Source organism: Leucoraja erinacea, chromosome 1 (assembly GCF_028641065.1).
Source record: "Leucoraja erinacea ecotype New England chromosome 1, Leri_hhj_1, whole genome shotgun sequence".
Lineage (NCBI taxonomy): Eukaryota > Metazoa > Chordata > Chondrichthyes > Rajiformes > Rajidae > Leucoraja > Leucoraja erinaceus.
Genome location: NC_073377.1, coordinates 133,671,000 through 133,692,538, shown reverse-complemented (window position 1 = coordinate 133,692,538; position 21,539 = coordinate 133,671,000). Strand labels below are relative to the sequence as shown.

The window sequence follows — 21,539 nt, the reverse complement described above, 5'->3', positions numbered from 1 at the left end:
ATGGAGCGAGGTGGAGGATAATTGAGTGGATGAGGGACTGGTGCAGTGGGTATGGATTCAAGTTTCTGGATCATTGGGTCCTCTTTTGGGGAAGGTGCGACCTGTACAGAAAGGACGGGTTGCACTTGAACTCGAGGGGGACCAATATCCTGGCGGGGAGATTTGCAAAGGCTACTGGCGAGACTTTAAACTAGTATGGTTGGGGGGAGGAACTCAAATTGGGAAAGCTAGCAGTCAGTATGTGAGGCAGGAGGCAGAGAATGGTAGCACTCTGACCCAAAATGTAGGGGAGAGAGAAGAAAAAGACAATAGACAGAGAAAAAGAGAGGGTGGGTTTCTTAAATGTGTATATTTTAATGCTAGGAGCATTGTAAGAAAGGTGGATGAACTTAGAGCCTGTATTGACACCTGGAAGTATGATGTTGTGGCGATCAGTGAAACATGGTTGCAGGAGGGCTGTGATTGGAAACTAAATATTCCAGGATTTCGTTGCTTCAGGTGTGATAGAATTGGAGGGGCAAGAGGTGGAGGTGTTGCATTGCTTATCAGGGAAGATATTACAGCAGTGCTTTGGCAGGATAGATTAGAGGGCTCGTCTAGGGAGGCTATTTGGGTGGAACTGAGAAATGGGAAAGGGGTAGCAACACTTATAGGGGTGTATTATAGACCGCCAAATGGGGAGCGAGAATTGGAAGAGCAAATATGTAAGGAGATTGCAGATATTAGTAGTAAGCACAAGGTAGTGATTGTGGGAGATTTCAATTTTCCACACATAGACTGGGAAACACATTCTGTAAATGGGCTGGATGGGTTGGAGTTTGTAAAATGTGTGCAGGATAGTTTTTTGCAGCAATACATAGAAGTACCTACTAGAGAAGGGGCAGTGCTGGACCTCCTGTTAGGAAATGAGACGGGTCAGGTGGCAGAGGTATGCGTCGGGGAACAGTTCGGGACCAGTGATCACAATACCATTATACACAAATATAATATAATATAAACACAATATAATTATGGAGAGGGTCAGAACTGGACCTAGGGTTGAGATTTTTGATTGGAGAAAGGCTAACTTTGAGGAGATGCGAAAGGATTTAAAAGGAGTTAATTGGGACAGTTTGTTTTATGGGAAAGATGTGGAAGAGAAATGGAGTACATTTAAAGGTGAAATTTTAAGAGTACAGATTCTTTATGTCCCTGTTCGGTTGAAAGGAAATAGTAAAAATTGGAAAGAGCCATGGTTTTCAAGGGAAATTGGACACTTGGATCGGAAAAAAAAGAGAGATCTACAATAAATATAGGCAGCATGGAGTACATGAGGTGCTTGAGGAGTAGAAAGAATGTAAAAAGAATCTTAAGAAATAAATTAGAAAAGCTAAAAGAAGATACAAGGTTGCTTTGACAAGTAAGGTGAAAGTAAATCCAAAGGGCTTCTACAGCTATATTAATAGCAAAAGGATAACGAGGGATAAAATTGGTCCGTTAGAGAGTCAGAGTGGACAGAAATATTTCAAAGGTCATTAGAAACGGGAATAGTACTGGAGGATTGGCGTACTGCGCATGTTGTTCCATTGTTTAAAAAGGGGTCTAAGAGTAAACCTAGCAATTATATACCTGTTAGTTTGACGTCAGTGGTGGGCAAATTAATGGAAAGGATACTTAGAGATAATATATATAAGCATCTGGATAAACAGGGTCTGATTAGGAACAGTCAACATGGATTTGTGCCTGGAAGGTCATGTTCGACTAATCTTCTTGAATTTTTTGAAGAGGTTACTCGGGAAATTGATGAGGGTAAGGCAGTGGATGTTGTATAGATGGACTTCAGTAACGCCTTTGACAAGGTTCCTCATGGACGATTGGTTAAGAAGGTTCAATGGTTGGGTATTAATGGTGGAGTAGCAAGATGGATTCAACAGTGGTTGAATGGGAGATGCCAGAGAGTAATGGTGGATGGTTGTTTGTCAGGTTGGAGGCCAGTGACAAGTGGGGTGCCACAGGGATCTGTGTTGTGTCCTTTGTTGTTTGTCATGTACATCAATGATCTGGATGATGGTGTGGTAAATTGGATTAGTAAGTATGCAGATGATTTACTAGAATGTTGCCTGGGTTTCAACAACTAAGTTACAGAGATAGGTTGAATAAGTTAGGTCTTTATTCTCTGGAGCGCAGAAGGTTAAGGGGGGACCTGATAGAGGTCTTTAAAATGATGAGAGGGATAGACAGAGTTGATGTGGACAAGCTTTTCCCTTTGAGAATAGGGAAGATTCAAACAAGAGGACATGACTTCAGAATTAAGGGATTTAGAAGTTTAGGGGTAATATGAGGGGGAACTTCTTTACGCAGAGAGTGGTGGCGGTGTGGAATGAGCTCCCAGTGGAAGTGGTGGAGGCAGGTTCATTGGTATCATTTAAAAATAAATTGGATAGGCATATGGATGAGAAGGGAATGGAGGGTTATGGTACGAGTGCAGGCAGGTGGGACTAAGGGGAAAAAAAAATTTGTTCGGCATGGACTTGTAGGGCCGAGATGGCCTGTTTCCGTGCTGTAATTGTTATATGGTTATATGGTTATGATACTAAGATAGGTGGGGTTGTGGATAATGAAGTAGATTTTCAAAGTCTACAGAGAGATTTATGCCAGTTGGAAGAGTGGGCTGAAAGATGGCAGATGGAGTTTAATGCTGATAAGTGTGAGGTACTACATCTTGGCAGGACAAATCAAAATAGGACGTACATGGTAAATGGTAGGGAATTGAAGAATGCAGGTGAACAGAGGGATCTGGGAATAACTGTGCACAGTTCCCTGAAAGTGGAATCTCATGTAGATAGGGTGGTAAAGAAAGCTTTTGGTGTGCTGGCCTTTATAAATCAGAGCATTGAGTATAGAAGTTGGGATGTAATGTTAAAATTGTACAAGGCATTGGTGAGGCCAATTCTGGAGTATGGTGTACAATTTTGGTCGCCTAATTATAGGAAGGATGTACAGAGGAGATTTACTAGACCTCATCACCATTTTCAGCAACTAAGTTACAGTATAAAATCTGAACCCTTCTAGGGCTCCCATTTTGTTTGGTAGCCAGAAGGCTGGGGGGCCAGTACTTGATATGAGGTCTTTAAAACTATAGTAAAGTTACAGTGTGTCAGAGTAATGTCATAGACAGAGTTGACGTGGATAAGCTTTTCTCACTGAGAGTAGGGAAGATTCAAACAAGGGGACATAACTTGAGAATTAAGGGACAGAAGTTTAGGGGTAACATGAGGGGGAGCTTCTTTACTCAGAGATTGGTGGCTGTGTGGAATGAGCTTCCAGTGAAGGTGGTGGAGGCAGGATCGTTTTTATCATTTAAAAATAAATTGGATAGTTATATGGACGGGAAAGGAATGGAGGGTTATGGTCTGAGCGCAGGTATATGGGACTAGGGGCGAATACGTGTTCGTCACGGACTAGAAGGGTCGAGATGGCCTGTTTCCGTGCTGTAATTGTTATATGGTTATATGGTATAAGTGAGTTTGGTATTCTGAAAAATGCAAGGAATCATGGGGATTTGTCAAAGGTCAAACGCTATAAATAAAAATTGAACGAAGCGCTGTAGATTCAGTGAGTATAGATTGGGTCCAATTTTTTGTCTTTTTTGGAGTCAGTGGGGGGGGGGGGGGGGGGGTGGGGGGGGGGGGGGGGGGGGGGGGGGGGGGGGGGGGGGGGGGGGGGGGGGGGGGGGGGGGGGGGGGGGGGGGGGGGGGGGGGGAAGCTCTGCAAGCACTGCCAAACCGCCACTAGACCGTCCCCGTCCCCCTACTCCAGTGTCCCATCCTTGCCCGCGGGGCGGCCGGAAACATCCAGACTGACGTGACATCGGCCACCAATCCCACCGCCAGCACGGAGAACCCACAGACCCACAGCCAGCGCCAACTCCAGCCCAACCCCGCTCCAACTGCAGAGGAACCCGCTCCCAATGGGCCGCTAGGGCAACAATTGCCAATTTGCCCACGGCCTGGCCGAGCTGCGCTGCCTCAGCCGCCACCCCAAGTACAAGCCGTAGCTTGCACACCACCAGCTTCTGCCCCTATTGTACCCGCTGCTACTTCATCCACAACCCCGAGGAGGAGCAAGGGCCAGAGCGCCAGCCTGGGCTCAGCCTTCTCCAGCCCGGCGCTAGACTGTGCCACACTGCGGGCGGCCTTCAGCCCCGACTTGGAGTTAGAGCTGGCCCGTACTCTGAGCATGTGGCTGGGCAGGGGAGGGGGAGGAGGTTGCTGCTGTCACCAGCACCACGAACAGCACCTGCAGCTCCAACGGGGGCCCGGCCTGCCCATGGCCGGCAGGAGCCCGTCCGCAGACTGTCTCTCTGACCAGTCTGCTTCGAGTCGCCTGTCTTCGAGTAGGGTCTCGGTGTCGGACCGAGGGGATGGGGGTGGAGGGCTGCCGGCCAACCGGGCAGGCCAGGCAGAACCGAGCTGGAGCCAGTGGCTGACGGGACACTGGGGAAGGGACGGGGACGACCCAACTGCAACTCAATAGCATCCGCAGTGACGTAGAGCCGACCCTGAATATGGAAGAAAAGCAACACCACCGTTGCCGAGTGTTTTTAGCTTGTGACCTATGACCAGGGCATGCGCAGTCGGAATACTGAACTCACTAATTGGCAGTTCAGCCTGGCAGTGAAGTTTGATAGGTCTGTCGGTTATAATCAAAATCCATTATAAAGAGGTCAGTAAAAACAAGGGTTTACTGTATCTACTGCCTGTGAACTTTCTTTGTGGCGGCATTCCTGAATTATTCAGGTTTTAATACTGTACTCATCAATCTATGGGTGAAAGAAGTCCCCTTTCATAAAAAAGTGATTGGGGACCAGTTCCACACAAATACTCCACCGAAGTACTGAACTAAATTGAATATAGAACTCAATAAAGCAGTCCACATTCAAATGATGAACCCATATGCTATATTTCTGAACATTTTATAGCAGCTATTTGAATCAAATGAGTTACATATGTGGAAAACTAGCATATAACTGAATATAACATGATCGTCTTTGTGTTTTAAATGTAACCATGAGTAGAATTTCCTTTCACAAGTATCTGAATACTGAATTTAACTTTTACATGCAGTTCATTCTGAATTTTTAAAATAGGTTCCGAAAATAAATTCAAGTAATTGCATAGATTTGCTTTGCATGGCAGATAAACAGGCCACCAACATTTAATCAATTGGTCTCACAAGAAGAATGTCTAAAATATCCTCAGATAAAACATCTTCATTGCATACATTGCAAGTTAAATCACTCATACCATTAGATGCCAAGGAACAGTGATTTGACTGAGTTAGTTAAGTAATTTGAACAACATAATTACCATGAACCCAATGCTCCCTGCTCTCAATTTAAAGTCAAGACTTCCAGACTCTAGTGGAAACTGGAGATGTCCCACTGCTGCAAAATCAGCAGTGACCACGAAGCCTCATATTGTTACATTTTATGATTAGCAATTTATTATAATTTTAAAGTCATTATGTAAAGCGATCGTAAAAGCCAGAATCTTTTACTGGGTATGCATCTTAATATAATCTTCATTGCACAACGCCACAATTACACTCTCATTCATTTACATTGCAAAGACTTTTAATCTTTGTGCTACTGTTCAATCAAAAGAAAACAGTCTTCAGATGAGCAAATCAAAAGCAGCAGTAAAATATCAAAGTCGAGCTCACACTTATCCTGTTGCAACATTGAAACACAGACCTGTATCCTGATACTCTAGATCCTAAAGTTCTCCAGTTTCCAGAGTCTTGTTTGGAGCAGAGTTTTTAGTGCCCTGAATAAGGGTAGCACTAGAGAAGTGTCAAGAGAGAACCAACATGCTGGAGGTATCCTCATCTATGGTTTGGTGGGAAATGTGAAATTAATTTTTGTAGCACAAGAGCAAACATTTAATCCAGACTGTAGAATGGAGTATACCTGAACATTCTAGTTTCTTTCCCTCCATCCACTCCACCCCCTGAAATTCAACTGTTAACTGTCGACAAGCTAACTGTTGCACCATGAGCACCAGCACAACATATGAACAATGTCATAGTAGCAAATAAAGTAAATCACAACACTACAGGCAACGCAGTAATTTAAAAAATGGTGCAACTCAGAATTCAACACAATGGATTACTTTCTAAAGTGCCAAGAATAATTTAGAAGTTCGGAGTAATATTTAAGAGACTTTGCAATGGAAGTTGTGCTAGAGGACTTCACAATTAGGTTGAGGGACAAAAAGGCACATGTGGCTCTTAAAATTACTGATCACACAAAGGCCGCCAGCATGAAGTGCTGAAAGTCCATCTGTAGTTTCTACCAATCCATGAATCTCTTCTCAAAAAGGCAAAAAAAAGAAGAAAAAAGATGAACATTCATTCATTCTGTTACGACTCCCGAATGCAGGTACTTCAGAGCCGCGTAACATAATTCAAAAACCAGGTTCAAGTTCAAAAATAGTTTTAATTATTCAATGGAACACAAAACCCAAACCTGATTCATACAACCCAGTCAGGGATATGGATGGACTGACAAACAATTTAATAGTGCTCCAGCCAGCCCTGATGGACCGTCGAACTGGAGACACTAAAACATGCCTAAAGAGATATAACCCTGAAACAAAATACCCGAAAACACTAAGGTCAGCCCTTATCCGTCCCAATTCAATATTTGTTAACAAGTAATGGTGAAAGTACACAAAGTTCTATGTCAGGCCTTGCTCAGCTCACACCAGCAGGCTGCTCACAAGTCAGGGTCTACGAAGAAGAGAGAGAATCCTGGGAGACTCAGGTATTTAAGCTTCAGATGAGTCACCCGTCACCTGATGCAGCTTGGCCAATCGGGTACAGGAGCCTTTAACCCGTGATTCCAGGCTCACAGCCACGAGGCCTGCACTCGGGGGAGAAACAGAGTAAGGTAAGTACACAGCATTCACCGGGGGGGGGGGGGGGGGGGGGGGGGGGGGGGGGGGGGGTCTATCCCTCTCATCATTTTAAAGACCTCTATCAAGTCCCCCCTTAACCTTCTGCGCTCCAGAGAATAAAGACCTAACTTATTCAGCTATCTCTCATCGTACTCTGTCATCGTACTATCTGTCAACGTACTCACGGATTATGATCCGTGAGTACGATGACAGGGACATTCGAGGAGCCAACATAAACCTCAAAATGATTCAGAGACATTAAAATAGCCAGGGTTTCTTTCTCAATGGTGGAGTACCACTTCTGATGACGATTAAACTTCTTAGAGAAGTACGAAACTGGATGCTCCACCCCATCTGAATCATCCTGTAGAAGAACTCCACCAATCCCACGATCACTAGCATCCACTGCCAGCTCAAATGGACGCTCAAAATCAGGTGCTGCGCACCAGAAGACTTTTAGTATGAACAAAGGCTTGTTGACATTCTGCGGACCACACAAAAGCTACCTTCGGACTCAGAAAATCCGTCAAAGGGGCAGCCACCGCAGAGAAGTTTGGACAGAATCCTCTATAGTACCCAACCATAGCCAGATACCTACGGAGTTCAGTCCTCGAGGTTGGAGCAGGAAATGCGACAATATGCCCCACCTTTTCCTTGAGAGTGCGAACCTGACCCCGGCCCACCACCTTACCCAGATACGTTACCGTGGCCTGGCCAAACTCACACTTCCCCAGATTGATCGTTAGGTTTGCCTCCGCTAGACGATGAAATACCTCCTTCAGATGACCGATGTGTTTGATCCACGACCTGGAGCACACAACCAAATCATCAAGGTATGCCTCACAGAAGGACAAACCAGACAATACAATGTTCACCAACCGTTGGAAGGTTGCTGGCGCATTGCGCATCCCAAATGCATCCCAAATGCCATGCCAAATGCCATCCCAAATGCCATGTACTGAAGAAAGTCATCAGGCGTAGCAAACGCATAGATCTCCCTCGCCCGCCCAGTCAAAGGAACTTGCCAATACCCTTTTAACAAGTCCAACTTAGACACAAAAGATGCACCTCCCACACGATCCACGCAATCATCCATCCGTGGGAGAGGATAGCAATCCGGCTTAGTTACACCATTCACTTTCCGAAAGTCCGTGCAGAACCTGTCCTCCCCATTAGCCTTCGTAGCCAGTAGACACGGAGAACTCGACGGACTACAACTAGGTTCAGCAATGCCATGCCGCTGCATGTAGTCAACCTGACTCCTTAGACGTTGACGCCTGTCAGGGTTGACCCGATACGGATGCTGTTTAATTGGCGCAGCACCGGCCACGTCAAGGTCATGCTGCAGCACAGACGTCTGAGAAGGCACATCCGAGAACAGTGACCCATTTGACTCTACCAAAGCAAGCAGATCACCCCGCTGACTTTCAGTCAAATGAGACAACCGCAAGGGAAGCGACTCCAAAGCCTCAGAGATACTCAGCTTTCCCTGTGTCACTGCCACAGACAACCGTGCCTCACCCACATCACCACCCGTGTCAGGGGGCAGCACCACTGCAGCCAAAACAGGCTTAGACGAAACCGAAGGACATAGCTCCTCCCCATCAACCTCCACGGGCCCCTGCTCATGGTTCTGCTTCAGCATGTTGACATGACAGAGCTGAGTCTTACGTCTCCGATCCGGGATACCAATAACATAATCCCTCTCACCAACCTTCTTAACCACCTGATAGGGGCTATACCGAGCCTGCAGACTGGAACCAAGAATAGGCAACAACACCAAGACCTTGTCACCTGGAGAAAAATTCCTACTAGAAGCCTTCCTGTCGAACCAGTCCTTCATCCTAGACTGAGCAGAAGCAAGATTACCCATCGCCAGTTCGCATGCCCTCCTCAGTCTAGAGCGAAAAGTACAGACGTGGTCTAAAATACTACGTTTTGTATCCTCCTGCAGCCATTTCTCCTTCAGGACCCTCAATGGACCACGTAGAGTATGCGCGAACACCAGGTCAGCAGGACTGAACCCTAAAGACTCCTACACGACCTCACGCACCGCAAACATAACTAGATGAACCCCCTCATCCCAGTCTTTTTCAAACTCCAGGCAGTAAGTTCTCAACATAGATTTCAAAGTCTGGTGAAACCTCTCGAGAGCTCCCTGGCTCTCAGGATGATACGCCCTGGAGTAACAATGCTTAATATCTAACAACTTCATTACCTGACCAAAAACCTTCGACATGAAGTTGGAACCTTGGTCACTCTGCACAACCTTGGGCAAACCGAACAACGAAAGAAACTTAGTGAGAGACTTCACAATGGTAGGGGCAATAATTCTACGCAAAGGGACCACGGAAAGCGGGTCGACGCACACATAATTGTCAATAAAAACTTGTTGCCCACCCTTGTCCGAGGTAGAGGACCCACATAATCAACTAGAATCCGCTCAAACGGCTCACCGACCACAGGGATTGGATATAATGGCGCAGGAACAATCGATTGGTTCGGCTTTCCTGCCACCTGGCAAATGTGACAACACCTGCACTGCTGTTTCACGTCCTTCTTCAACCCTGGCCAAAATAAATTCCATAAGATACGGTCATACGTCTTATTGACCCCCAAATGTCCACCCAAAGGACCATCATGAGCCAAACCGAGTGTCTCGTCCCTATACCGACGTGGTATCACAATCTGATCAACTACGCTCCAATTATCATGCCCTGATATATCCAAGGGAGACCACTTTTGCATCAGTAAGCCCTCCCTTAGAAAATACCCCTTTGCTGTGGAATCCATATCCCCCTCAGGCATCGCGCAGTCAAACAGATCAGATAAACCTGGATCACTCTTTTGCTCCTCAACCAGCCGGTCACGTGACAGCGACACCGGCACATTTCCACACACTACCCCATCTTGAGATGTAGAAACACCCTTCGCAACACAGGATCCATCATCCTGATCCCCAAAAATGCCCTCACTCAGGTCCACTACATCCTCAAACTTCGCCTGGCTCTTAGCCACAGCCCTCGTGACAGCACAAGCTGCGAAGACCCTCGGATGCTGCCTAGCCAATCTATCAGGACTCTGCACCATCGGAACAGCCGTCACCTCAGGAGTAACTAAAACTCTACCTCCTGCCAAGTCATTCCCCAAAATTACAGAAACTCCCCCAACGGGAAAACACGGCCGTAACCCAACAGTTACCCGGCCTGAAACCAACTCGGACTCGAGACTCACGGTATGCAAAGGCACTACAATGTCATCCATCCCGAATCCTACCACTGGGACACTTGACCCAACCGATGATTCTCCAGAAAACGGCAGTACACTATCCAATATAAAGGACTGAGTGGCACCAGTATCACGCAAGATGGATACTGGAACTCTATCACCCCCATCCTCTAGAGAAACAAAGCCATTAATGATGAACGCAGAATAATTCCTACACTCATCAGACTCAGGCACCTCAGGAACCACAGGTGTCTTCTGTGTACCTACCAAAGCCACAGGCTTTGCATTTTTCTGCTTCAGAACGGGACACGCCTTTAACATGTGCCCTCTCCCTCTACAATAGTAGCACACAGGACCTTCATTAGTCCTCAAATTTCCGTCAACCTTGTCAGCTCGGACCACCCCCTGTATCAACGTGCTGCCACTTGCAGGCACAGAAACACCTTTGACACTGCCACCGGCGACACCACCACGATCAACCAGCCGTTCACCAAAACTATAGGATCGCCCAACAAAATCAGTTTTATGAGTCAATACATACTCATTCACTTTCTGCTCATTAAGGTAAGTAGTAACCCTCTCAGGGAGACAGTTCTTAAAGTCTCCCATAATCATCAAGGCCCGCAGTTGCCCAATATCCTTCACTCCTTGAGAAGCGCACCACCTGTCAAAAAGTGCCTCCTTCTCCCTAGCAAACTCCACATAAGTCTGACTATCAAACTTCCTAAAGCGCCGGAACTTCTGCCGGTACGCCTCTGGAACTAATTCATAAGCCCTTAATACTGTAGACTTCACACACTCATAGTCCAGACTGCTTTCAACAGATAAAGACGAGTACACCTCCCGTGCTTTACCCACAAGGACACACTGCAATAGCAAGGTCCACACATCCCTAGACCACTTCAAGGACAAAGCCACCCGTTCAAACACTGTGAAATACTTGCCCACATCCTTCTCACTAAACGGGGGAACCAGGCGGATGTTCTTGCTCATATCAAACTCTCATTCCCTAGAAGAAACCCGGGAATTATCTATTTCTTTTTCCCGCAGCTGAAATTCAGCCTTTTTGGTTTCCACCTCAAGCCGTTTCATTTCAAGAACATGCATGAGCTCATCCTTTTTCAAGGCTATTTTCTGTGCCTCAAGCTCCATCTCCTTCAACCTAATGACTGCCTCCATGTCCTGGCAGGCTCTATAGAAGATGGAGGACTGACTGTACAACCAGGCAATACCTCACTTTTCACCAAAGCAGACCATAACGCCGTCTTTATAGACTGTTTCTTCGAATGCTTATCAATAGACACGCCATAGTTATCAGCCAGCAAAATCAAACTCTCCTTAGTACACCTATCAAACAACTCCTGACAAGGAGCCTCAACAAAGTCTTGCACCTTAAATTCCATATCAAATGTAGCACCAAACCACCAGCTAAACTCTGGGCACAAATGCCACCACAAACAGGGAAGAAAAAATTCCCTCACACACACACACAGACTTCCTCAGTCACCAGAAGCCTACCAAAAAAAACCCCCAAAAACATCTAGGGTCCTCACAGCTTAGGACGAGCCCCCATTTTGTTACGACTCCCGAATGCAGGTACTTCAGAGCCGCGTAACATAATTCAAAAACCAGGTTCAAGTTCAAAAATAGTTTTAATTATTCAATGGAACACAAAACCCAAACCTGATTCAAACAACCCAGTCAGGGATATGGATGGACTGACAAACAATTTAACCGTGCTCCTGCCAGCCACGTGATGGACCGTTGAACCGGAGACTCTAAACCTGCCTAAAGAGATATAACCCTGAAACAAAATACCCGAAAACACTAAGGTCAGCCCTTATCCGTCCCAATTCAATATTTCTTAACAAGTAATGGTGAAAATGGTGAAATTTCTTAACAAGTAATGGCGCCTCACACATTCATTCAAAAAAAATTAAGCAGACTGAAATATCCCAAGTGGTGGGTGAGCTAACATAAAAGGCAATGGGAGACAAAATTAACACAAAAAAACTGGGTTATTTGAGAGTAACCAAAACATATGTAAAAAGTAATAGTAGGAGGCAAACTTGAGAGCTCATTTGAGGTGCAGCGATGAAGAAAATACAATCAGTAGCATCTTTATCAATTTTGAAAAGGCAGCTGATAAACCATTCTCAGTAAAACTGATAGATAGGTTCAAAGATTCACAAATATCCACACAATGAGCAGTGTGATTCCAACTGCTTTTGGTTTCTCTATCCACCAGGAACTTGCACTGGGGCAGTAAAATACCAGTTTAAAACTTGAAATTTGTTTTAACTGAAAATATTTAACAAATTACAGACCACTGTCACATCTCCAATCAACTCCAATGAAACAAAGTTCCCTTACACGTTTTATAGTCAGGATATATACAAGATGCTGTTCAACCAGTGCAGTGAAGACTCCAGTTACTAAGAGATCACAGTGATTCAAAGATGTTTCACATAGTTTCACATCAAACTGTTCACATAGTTACTAGTATTCAAATGTTATCAAGCTATCTTATAACAACATAGGACCAGTGGACACTAAAGTCCATGGCGATTCCCAAGTATCAATCCCATTTCAAAAACTCAAAATGTTTCAGATAAGCAGCAGGTCAGGCAACATCCACGGAAAGAGAAAGAGTCAATATTTTGGATCTGAGACTTCGTCAGAACTATACGTTTCTTTCCACAGATGCCCTATGTTCGGCTGAGTTTCTCCAGTATTCAGTTTTGTGTCAGATTTCCAGCATCTGCACTTTTCTGATTACCAATACCATTATTCTCGTTCTCCTTCACATTTCCTCCATACATTTGCAACTCATTCGCTCTCATCCATCTGCCTTTTTGGACACGGGAGAAAATGCACATTCATAGGTAAAATATGCAAATGTGCAAACTCACAGACAATGACCAAAGTTAGGATCAAACCCAGTCCCTGGTTGTGAGATAGCAATACCAAATGCTGCACCTCATTACCATCCAAAACAGGCAAGTTCACATTTGTACCTGGACATATTAATGTCCTGCGCTTACATCCCACTGTCGAACAAATAAAATCACAGTCCCAAATAACTTGTATTATAATGGATACATGTTTGAAACCAGGCTTTAATGCACAACATAAGATTGAATATGAACACCAGCAATAAGGAAATGAGTGGTAGCAGTGAGAACTGGCTTTTGTTAAATCTTTTTATTTTTTATTTTAAGAATATTTTTATTAGAAGTAGACATATTATAAAGTATAGCAAAAAAACTTTTCATACACATCAGTCATACATTATTAAAATTTTCAATTGTCGATTACTTCTGCTTCTAGTGTTTTTTTTATATAGAAAAAGAGAGAAAGAGAGAATAAAGAGTTACAAATATCAAAAAAACAAAAAAGGTGGAATGGATTACTTATAATACGTCATTGGAGATAGGTTCGTAGATTATAAAGTATGACTTTTCATCTAATCCTGAGTTCAAGTGTCAGTTGGGTTTTTGTGCTGGGCCAATCTATCCCATCAGATAATTAATGAATGGAGCCCATATTTTATCAAAAAGTTCTTGTTTGTCCATTAAGACAGGTCTAATTCTTTCTAGATATAAGGTCTCCTACATTTCCACAATCCACATTTTAATTGTGGGGGTTGTAGGGCCTTTCCAAAATTTTAATATTAATTTTTTCCCAGTTATTATACTGTAGTCGAGGAAATTTATTTGGTTTGTTGTGAGTGTTAAACTTTGTTCTGATATTCCAAGTATTAATAATTTTGAGTTTGGATCCAGTTTTGTATTAATAACTTCTGAAATTATTTCAAAAATATCAGTCCAGAAATGTTTAATTTTTATAAAATTTGCAAACATATGTGTTAAATTAGCTTCTAGATGTAGACATTTATCACAAATAGGAGAGATTTGTGGGAAGATTCTATTTAGTTTTATTTTAGTGTAATCTATGTAAGACTTTAAATTGTATTAAAGCATGCCTGGCATTTAACGAACATTAATGTATATGTTGTAAACTTTCGTCCCACAAATCGTTCGTTATAGGATGACCCAATTCATTTTCCCATGTGTGTCTATATGGTTCCGGCGGTGGTACCTCGTTGTTTAGGAGGGTGTTATAAATATAAGCTATTAATTTTTCAGTGTTAGGATGCTTGTTCAAACATTCATCAAGGATTTCTGGTCCCCTAGTCCTGTAGACTTGTGTATTAGATTTAAGTTAAATCTTAAAATCTAGCCATTGTGGCTCAACAAGTGTTACTGCAGACGAGCAGCAATCATGCTGGTTCTCAGATGCCCTCAGAATGCACCCGAAATGTTGAAGGAAAGAACTGCAGATGCTGGTCTAAACCATAGACACAAAGCTGGAGTAACAGCGGGTCATCCAGCATCTCTGGAGAAAAGGAATAGGTGACATTTCGGGTCGAGACCTGTCCTCATATGTTGTTCAAAAAGTTTTTTTTTTCCCAAAGCTAATTAGGGATAGCACACAAATGCCTGCCTTAACAGCAGTATCCACAGGCTTTGAAAAACCTCAAACTCAAAAATGCAGAGATATTAGATTTAAAAAAAACACAGGTTGTCCACATACATACATATACCCAATAATGCCACCTGACTGTGGATGTCTTCATTCAGGGGAGGTGCTCAGTGCCCAGCTGGGAGAAATTAAAGCAAAGGATAGAAATGGTTCCTGTTCTGTAATTGCAGTTTCCACCTATGCTAACTTGCATTGATTTCTCATACACCAGCTTCCAAGGTGAAACAATAGTGAAAATACCCAATTGCAGGACAGCCAATAAACATAAATGCAAAAACATACTATTTAACCTTCAATATATATTTCCAACCAAAGATGCAATGCTTTAGAATCAATAGGATACAAAGTGCCGAGTAAATCAGTGGGTCAGGCAGCATCTTTAGATGCCATGGATAGGCTACATTTTGGGTTGGAACAAAGTCTCAACAAGGCTATAGCAAAGCCGATACTAACATCTTACTGATAAAGGTAATTTTTCAAAAGTTTGCACTATAATTGGTTGAAGGTGATGTGTTACTTGTTTCCATTACAAATTTTAGCAAGGTTTATGACAGTACAACAATACAGTCTGATCAGAAAAATAAGGACAAATTTACTGAATGTTAAGAAGCAAAGGTGTTGATCGAAAGCTGCTTTAGTGACTGGACAATGAGTTAGGAAAACGTATAGGATCATTTATTTTTCTGGCTGCAGCTTAGAACATAAGAACGAGTCGGAGGCGCCCAGGGCAGAGTCTGTTTTCCGCGGCGGGGGCCTTTATAAAATACTAATCAATGCTGTAGCAATGGGATGATAGCAATGGTTACATCACACACGGAGGCCACTTGCCCAGTCATGTCTACAGCTCTATTCAAGAGTAATTCAGCTGGTCCCACTACCATTCTCCCCGAAGCAGATAACAGATAACACATGCAGATCCTTTTAAAACTTATCGTTGAATCTGCCTCTATTATCATGGCAGTTCATTCCAGGTGGGAACCATCTGTACTGTCCACATATTATATTCTTCATGTAATAGGTTGTTTGCCAATTACCTTCTATTTTATATTCCATAGTTAACACTTCCCCCATCCCCTGATAAAAACAGCATCTATATACTTCATTATTTTATATATTTATAGCAGATCTCACAATCTGTGCTGTTCCAAAGAAACTAGCCTATCCCCATAACTAAGTTCCCCATACCCAAATTCATTTTGGTTAATTTCTTCTGCCTCTCTCCAATCCCTTAACAATTGTCCTAAAGTGTGGCCCCAAGAACTAGACAACATCCCAAGTTTGGTTATATATGCCAAATAAGATTAATAAAGAGCAACTGTGGCTACCTTGCTCTCATATTTGTCTCTACAGATATATCAGAGCCCAGTTCTGATATGCATTTTTAATGCCTTTTACAGCCTGGTCTGAGTATTATTTATACATGTACATATACTCCCAGTTCCTGCATCCCCATGTGGAATTTTGCCCTCGAGATGCCTTTTTAATTTTTCATACCAAAATGCAACATTTCACATTTTTTAGTTACATTCATCTGTCACATTACTACCCATTTGTATTAACCCACCTCTATCTCCTTGAAGTCCATTCCTATCCTTTTCGCAGTTCACTACATCTCTAAGCTTTGTCTCATCTGGAACTTGGGAGATTGGACCCTGTACACCCAAATCTAAATGATTAATAAGAAAAGTAAATAGATTAGTATCAAACTCCAGTTTACACTTGCCTTCAGTCCAAAAGAGCAACTTTTCATTACCATTGTTTCCTGTGACTGACCCAATTTTCTGCCAGACATATTCCATTGTCATCTTGTCAAATGTTTTATGCGTCAATATTGGGGGGGGGGGGGGGGGGGGGGGGGGGGGGGGGGGGGGGGTAATCAGGATGGGTGAAGGAAGGAAAAAGATACTCAAGATATCCTCAGCACATTTACAACACTGGTGGGAACCAGGTGTGCTGTAACCTTCAAAGCCATGGACAAAGAGTTGGAAAGTCAGATTAGACTGGAGAACTTCTTGCTGGCGGCCAAGAACAGAAAGCACAGGTTGGCCTTCTTTGGTTCTCTAAGCATACAAGTATGATTCCAATGTTTCCCTGCAAAAAAGAACATGCCCACACATTCTTCTAAATGTGCATACCAGAGCGATCAGCGGAGGGAGGTATTAAATGAGCACAGAAAGGATCCCTAATAATTTTTCCGTAATACTACTGGAAAAGCAACGACCAGAAACTGATGATCTATAACCTCACAGGATGGGGTAATTTAAATTTGCACTCTTAAACAAAGATCATAGAGCGGAACTCTTAACTGCAGATGATACAGCACACCTCTTCGAAGATCCCACGGAGTAGGATCAGACATGTCAAAGCCCATTGCACATTGAGGGGGAAGTGACATGTTGCAACCAAAAGTGGCTGAGCTGTCTAGTGGTTTGGAATCATTACTCACACTTTGCCAAGAAAATCATCGGTCGTTTCTAAATCATTCATCCACCCACTCCCCTACGTGTTATGGGCCTTTTTTATTTCCAGAGGCCAATTAACCTACATACGGATGTTTTTTTCATCCTGCCATCCTACACAAGGATGGTTTATGTCTAAATAAAACCACTCCCTCCAGAGACTGAAAAAAAAGTTTCCACTCAAGACAAGCTGTGAGATTGAATGAGTTGTGCCGGCTCCCTCGCAGAGAAAGAGAGAGCGGGCACCCCGACAGCCCAACGACGCTCACGGGGCTGACAGCCCGGGTCCCCATCGGACAGACGAGGGGATCAGCGGGCGCCACTCCCTCCCCGTTAGTTGATCGGGAACCCCCCGGCCCGGCCCCCATCTCCACTCACCAGCCGCCGCGCTGACGGATACACCAGCTCCTCCTCCTCCGCTAGCCGCCGCCGCCGCCGCCTCAGGGGCCGCTGTGTCGGAGGCGCCCAGGGCAGAGTCTGTTTTCCGCGGCGGGGGCCTGCGCCGGAACGCGGGCGAAGAGCCGGACATGAGCTGCAGAAGATCCCGCTGGAGCAAGGTGGCGCACAGCCGAGACGGTACCTGATACATTACCGCCCGCCCGCCCAACCTGCCGCTAGCCTGCCGTCGCCCGCCGACTAGACGCACGCCGGGGCTGGCACCGCCCTGTGAGAGTGGATCTGGGACCGTTCTCTCCGGCCCTGTCCGGCTTTGCCCAGCACAGTGGGACTGGGACCGCTGTGTCCGGCCCTGGTGCTGGGACCGTTCTCTCCGGCCCTGTGGCCTGGGCTGTCCTGTGGGCTGGGCTTGGGCCGGGCCTATCCTGTGGGCTGGGCTTGGGCCGTGGGCTGGGCCTGTCCTGTCCTGTGGGCTGGACTTGGGCCGTGGGCTTGGGCCGTGGGGGTGGGCCTGTCCTGTGGGCTGGGCTTGGGCTTGTGGGGCTGGGCCTGTCCTGTGGTTGGGCCGTGGGCTGGGCCTGTCCTGTTCTGTGGGCTGGGCTTGGGCCGTGGGCTGGGCCTGTCCTGTGGGCTGGGCTTGGGCCGTGGGCTGGGCCTGTCCTGTGGGTTGGGCTTGGGCCGTGGGCTGGGCCTGTCCTGTGGGGCCGCAACGACGGCGCCTCCGGCCCAGTGACGCACAGCAACCGCCGCCACCACCTCCTCCTCCTCTTCCTCACAAAACGGGGGGGGGGGGGGGGGGGGGACCACATCAACAATATCCCTCACTACACACCCCCACACACAATAACGTATCCCTGCAATGACAGCCTCTACAACAGTTGTTTAATAAACATCTCGTTTCATAGTAAGCGAGTAAGCACTTGCCGGGTGTTTCTGATTATGAATGCCTTTACTCTGTAAACCCACCTCTCCTGTGGGCTGCGTGGTGTTGCCCTGCCGGAGTGATGTGACAGACACTCCCAGTCTGTGCTGGGGTTGGATCACAGTGTCAGTGGCTGAAGCTGGGCAAATACTGGCTCCTGTGTGGGGACTTTTATTATGCATTGTTTGGATGATATTCTTATATTAGAAACTAGAAACAGCACGGGAACAGGTTATTCTACCCATGGTATCGGCACTGATCAATGTGCCAATCCACCCCATGGTCTCTGTCGAAGACAGACACAAAGTGCTGCAGTAACTCATCGGGTTACTGAGCTACTCAGCGGGTAACTGAACTCCGGCAGCATCTCTGGGGCGAAGGAATGGGTGGCAGTTCAGGTCGAGACCCTTCTTTAGTTACTCCAGCATTTTGTGTATATCATATGTTTAAACCAGCATCTGCAGTTCCTTACTACACACACCATGGTCTATATCTACCATTCTCTCTCTGCGCTCAAGTGCCCGGTCTAAATAACTTCTGCCTTTATTTTCTACGCCGTGTTCTCCAGAGATGATGTCTGACCCGCTATCTGACTCCCACTATCTCATCGTGTCTTCGTAAACCTCTTCTGTTTGCATCTGGCAGCGCATTTTCAGGCATTTCAGGGGGAACTCTCTGTGGGGGGGTGGGGGGGGGGGGTGGTGGGGGGGGGGGGGGGGGGGGGGGACCCGCCTCGCAAATTTCCGTAAAACCTCTACATTTAGAGGTGTATTTTGAAGGAAGTTACGCAAATTCATTGTTCTGTAATTTATTGTGTTAATTCGGCCCTTATAGTCTATGCCGGTTCACACACAGTGCTACCCATAAAGGGCGGGGTCCCTTAAAGAGGACAATGCGAACTTTCACAGCTCGGTGAAGCATTTGGTTGCCTGCCACTTTAATTCACTATCCCATTCCCAATCTAACCTTGTGAGCCTTAGAAGGGTCTCGACTCGAAAACGCCACCCATTCCTTCTCTCCAGAGATGCTGTCCCGCTGAGTTACTTGAGCTTTTTGTGTCTATCTTCCCAATCAAACCTTGCTGCCTGTCTCTTCCACTGTTATAATGCAACCCAATGCAAGTTTGAGGCATAACATCTCATCTTCCATGATCTGTGCACACTGCTGTCTTCAAGTCATTGTCAAACTCTCCACTTTAAGTCCCGCTCTTACAAGGATGTAATGCTGATGCTCTATAAGGCGCTGGTCAGACTGCATTTGAGGTATTGTGAGCAATTTTGGTCACCATACCCGAGAAAGGATGTGCTGGCACCAGGGCCGGATTTAGATGAAGAGAGGCCCTAAGCTGTTCCACGTGAGCCCCCCACCACTAGAGCGTGGCCAATGAGATAAGGGGCTGGAAAGCTGTGCTTTATATATGTTTTTATTTATTGCCAGTGCTAGTGTCAAATTATTGGCTTAAAACACTATTGTTCTGAAATGGAGGGCAAGGAAAATTACTGAAGGGTTGTTTAGAGACTGCAGTGCGTTGTGACAGCATATGTAAGAAAGGCCTATGACAGTGCCAAAAATATTATACACCTTGCTTTTTTTGCTATCACTTAATTTTTTTTCTGTGTTGTCAGCCGGGCAACATTGGCAGCTTTTTAAGGTGCCAAATGACAGTACAGGTGGTCATTTAAGACGGCTTGCATGGCGTGCGATAATGTGCTTGGACGAAGTGCGTAGTTACCAGTCGGATTTATGCTCAATGAAGCACTCGTATTATTTCTGCTTCAAATAAAGCCACAAACCAAACATATTCACCAATCAAGACATGATATCTACCACAAGGACATGCAGCAAAATTAGAATACTGTATCTCAACTCTTTTTACACGTTGCAATGAACGCAATTTCTATTATTTCTTTCCACTTCCAAACAAAAATGTGGTTGGATTATTCAGCGTATGATCAACCTCTGGGAGACCGAATGCAGGCTTGGCAATCGCTTCGCACAACACCTCCACTCAGTTCGCAATAACCAACCTGATCTCCCGGTGGCTCAACACTTCAACTCCCCTTCCCATTCCGAATCCGACCTTTCTGTCCTGGGCCTCCTCCATGGCCAGAGTGAGGCCCACTGCAAATATGAGGGGCAGCACCTCATATTTGCTTGGGTAGTTTACACCCCAGCGGTATGCACATTGGCTTCTCTAATTTCAGGTAGTCTTTGCTTTCCCCTCCTTCCCCTCCCATTCGCAACTCTCCCACACTCTACTCTCTCCGCCTCTTCCTTTCTTTTTCATGTCACCCCCACCCCCCCCCCCCACCGACATCAATCTGAAGAAGAGTCTCGACCCGAAACGTCGTCTATTCCTTCGCTCCACAGATGCTGCCTTACCCGCTGATTTTCTCCAGCTTTTTTGTCTACCAATGGGATCCCACCACTGGCCACATATTCATTGGCTCTCCGCAGAGACCACTCCCTCCGTAACTCCCTGATCAATTCGTCCCTTCCCACCTAAACCAATCCCTCTCCTGGCACTTTTCCTTGCAACCGCAGGAAATGCTACACTTGTCGTTTTAATTAAGTTCAAGACTATGGGGCAGTACATTGGCCATAAAGTTGCTGCTTAAAAGTGCCAGAGACCCGGAATGGATCCTGAATATGGGTGCTGTCTGTATGGAGTTTGCTCCTTTTCCCTTTGATCGCATGGGTTTTCTCCAGGTGTTCTTGTTTCCTTCCACATTCCAAAGGTGTGCAGACTATTTCAGACCCAACCCAAAACATAATATTTTCCTTTTGTCCAGAGATTCTGTCTGACCTGTTGAGTTACTCCAGCTTTTTGTGTCTATCTTCAGTTTAAACCAGCATCTGCAGTTCCTTCCTACACACACGATACTATATGATAGAACTTTATTAATCCCAGGAGGGAAATTGTGTGTGTGTGTATGAGTGTATGTATATTATTCACACACACACACACACATATATTTATATAGTTATATATTCATATATTAATATACACCGTTTTGTTTTCTCGTGTATAACATTGTTTACGGAGTACTA

The 21,539-nt window shown here is 45.2% G+C and overlaps 1 protein-coding gene across 2 annotated transcripts in view; it reads right to left on the bottom strand.

Annotated features, from left to right (window-relative positions):
• nocta (nocturnin a) overlaps nucleotides 1-18,006 on the bottom strand; it is a 29,302-nt gene extending 11,296 nt beyond the window's left edge. The window contains exons 1-2 of one of the 2 annotated variants that reach the window (XM_055643404.1): nucleotides 17,549-18,006; nucleotides 16,276-16,377 (exon numbers count right to left, since the gene is read on the bottom strand). In XM_055643404.1, the coding sequence (XP_055499379.1) occupies nucleotides 16,276-16,377; nucleotides 17,549-17,759 (313 nt within the window). In that variant the 5' untranslated portion in view covers nucleotides 17,760-18,006. The remainder of the gene's footprint in view (nucleotides 1-16,275; nucleotides 16,378-17,548) is intronic. The other variant, XM_055643412.1, reaches the window with a different exon arrangement.
• Nucleotides 18,007-21,539: the final 3,533 nt, after the last annotated feature.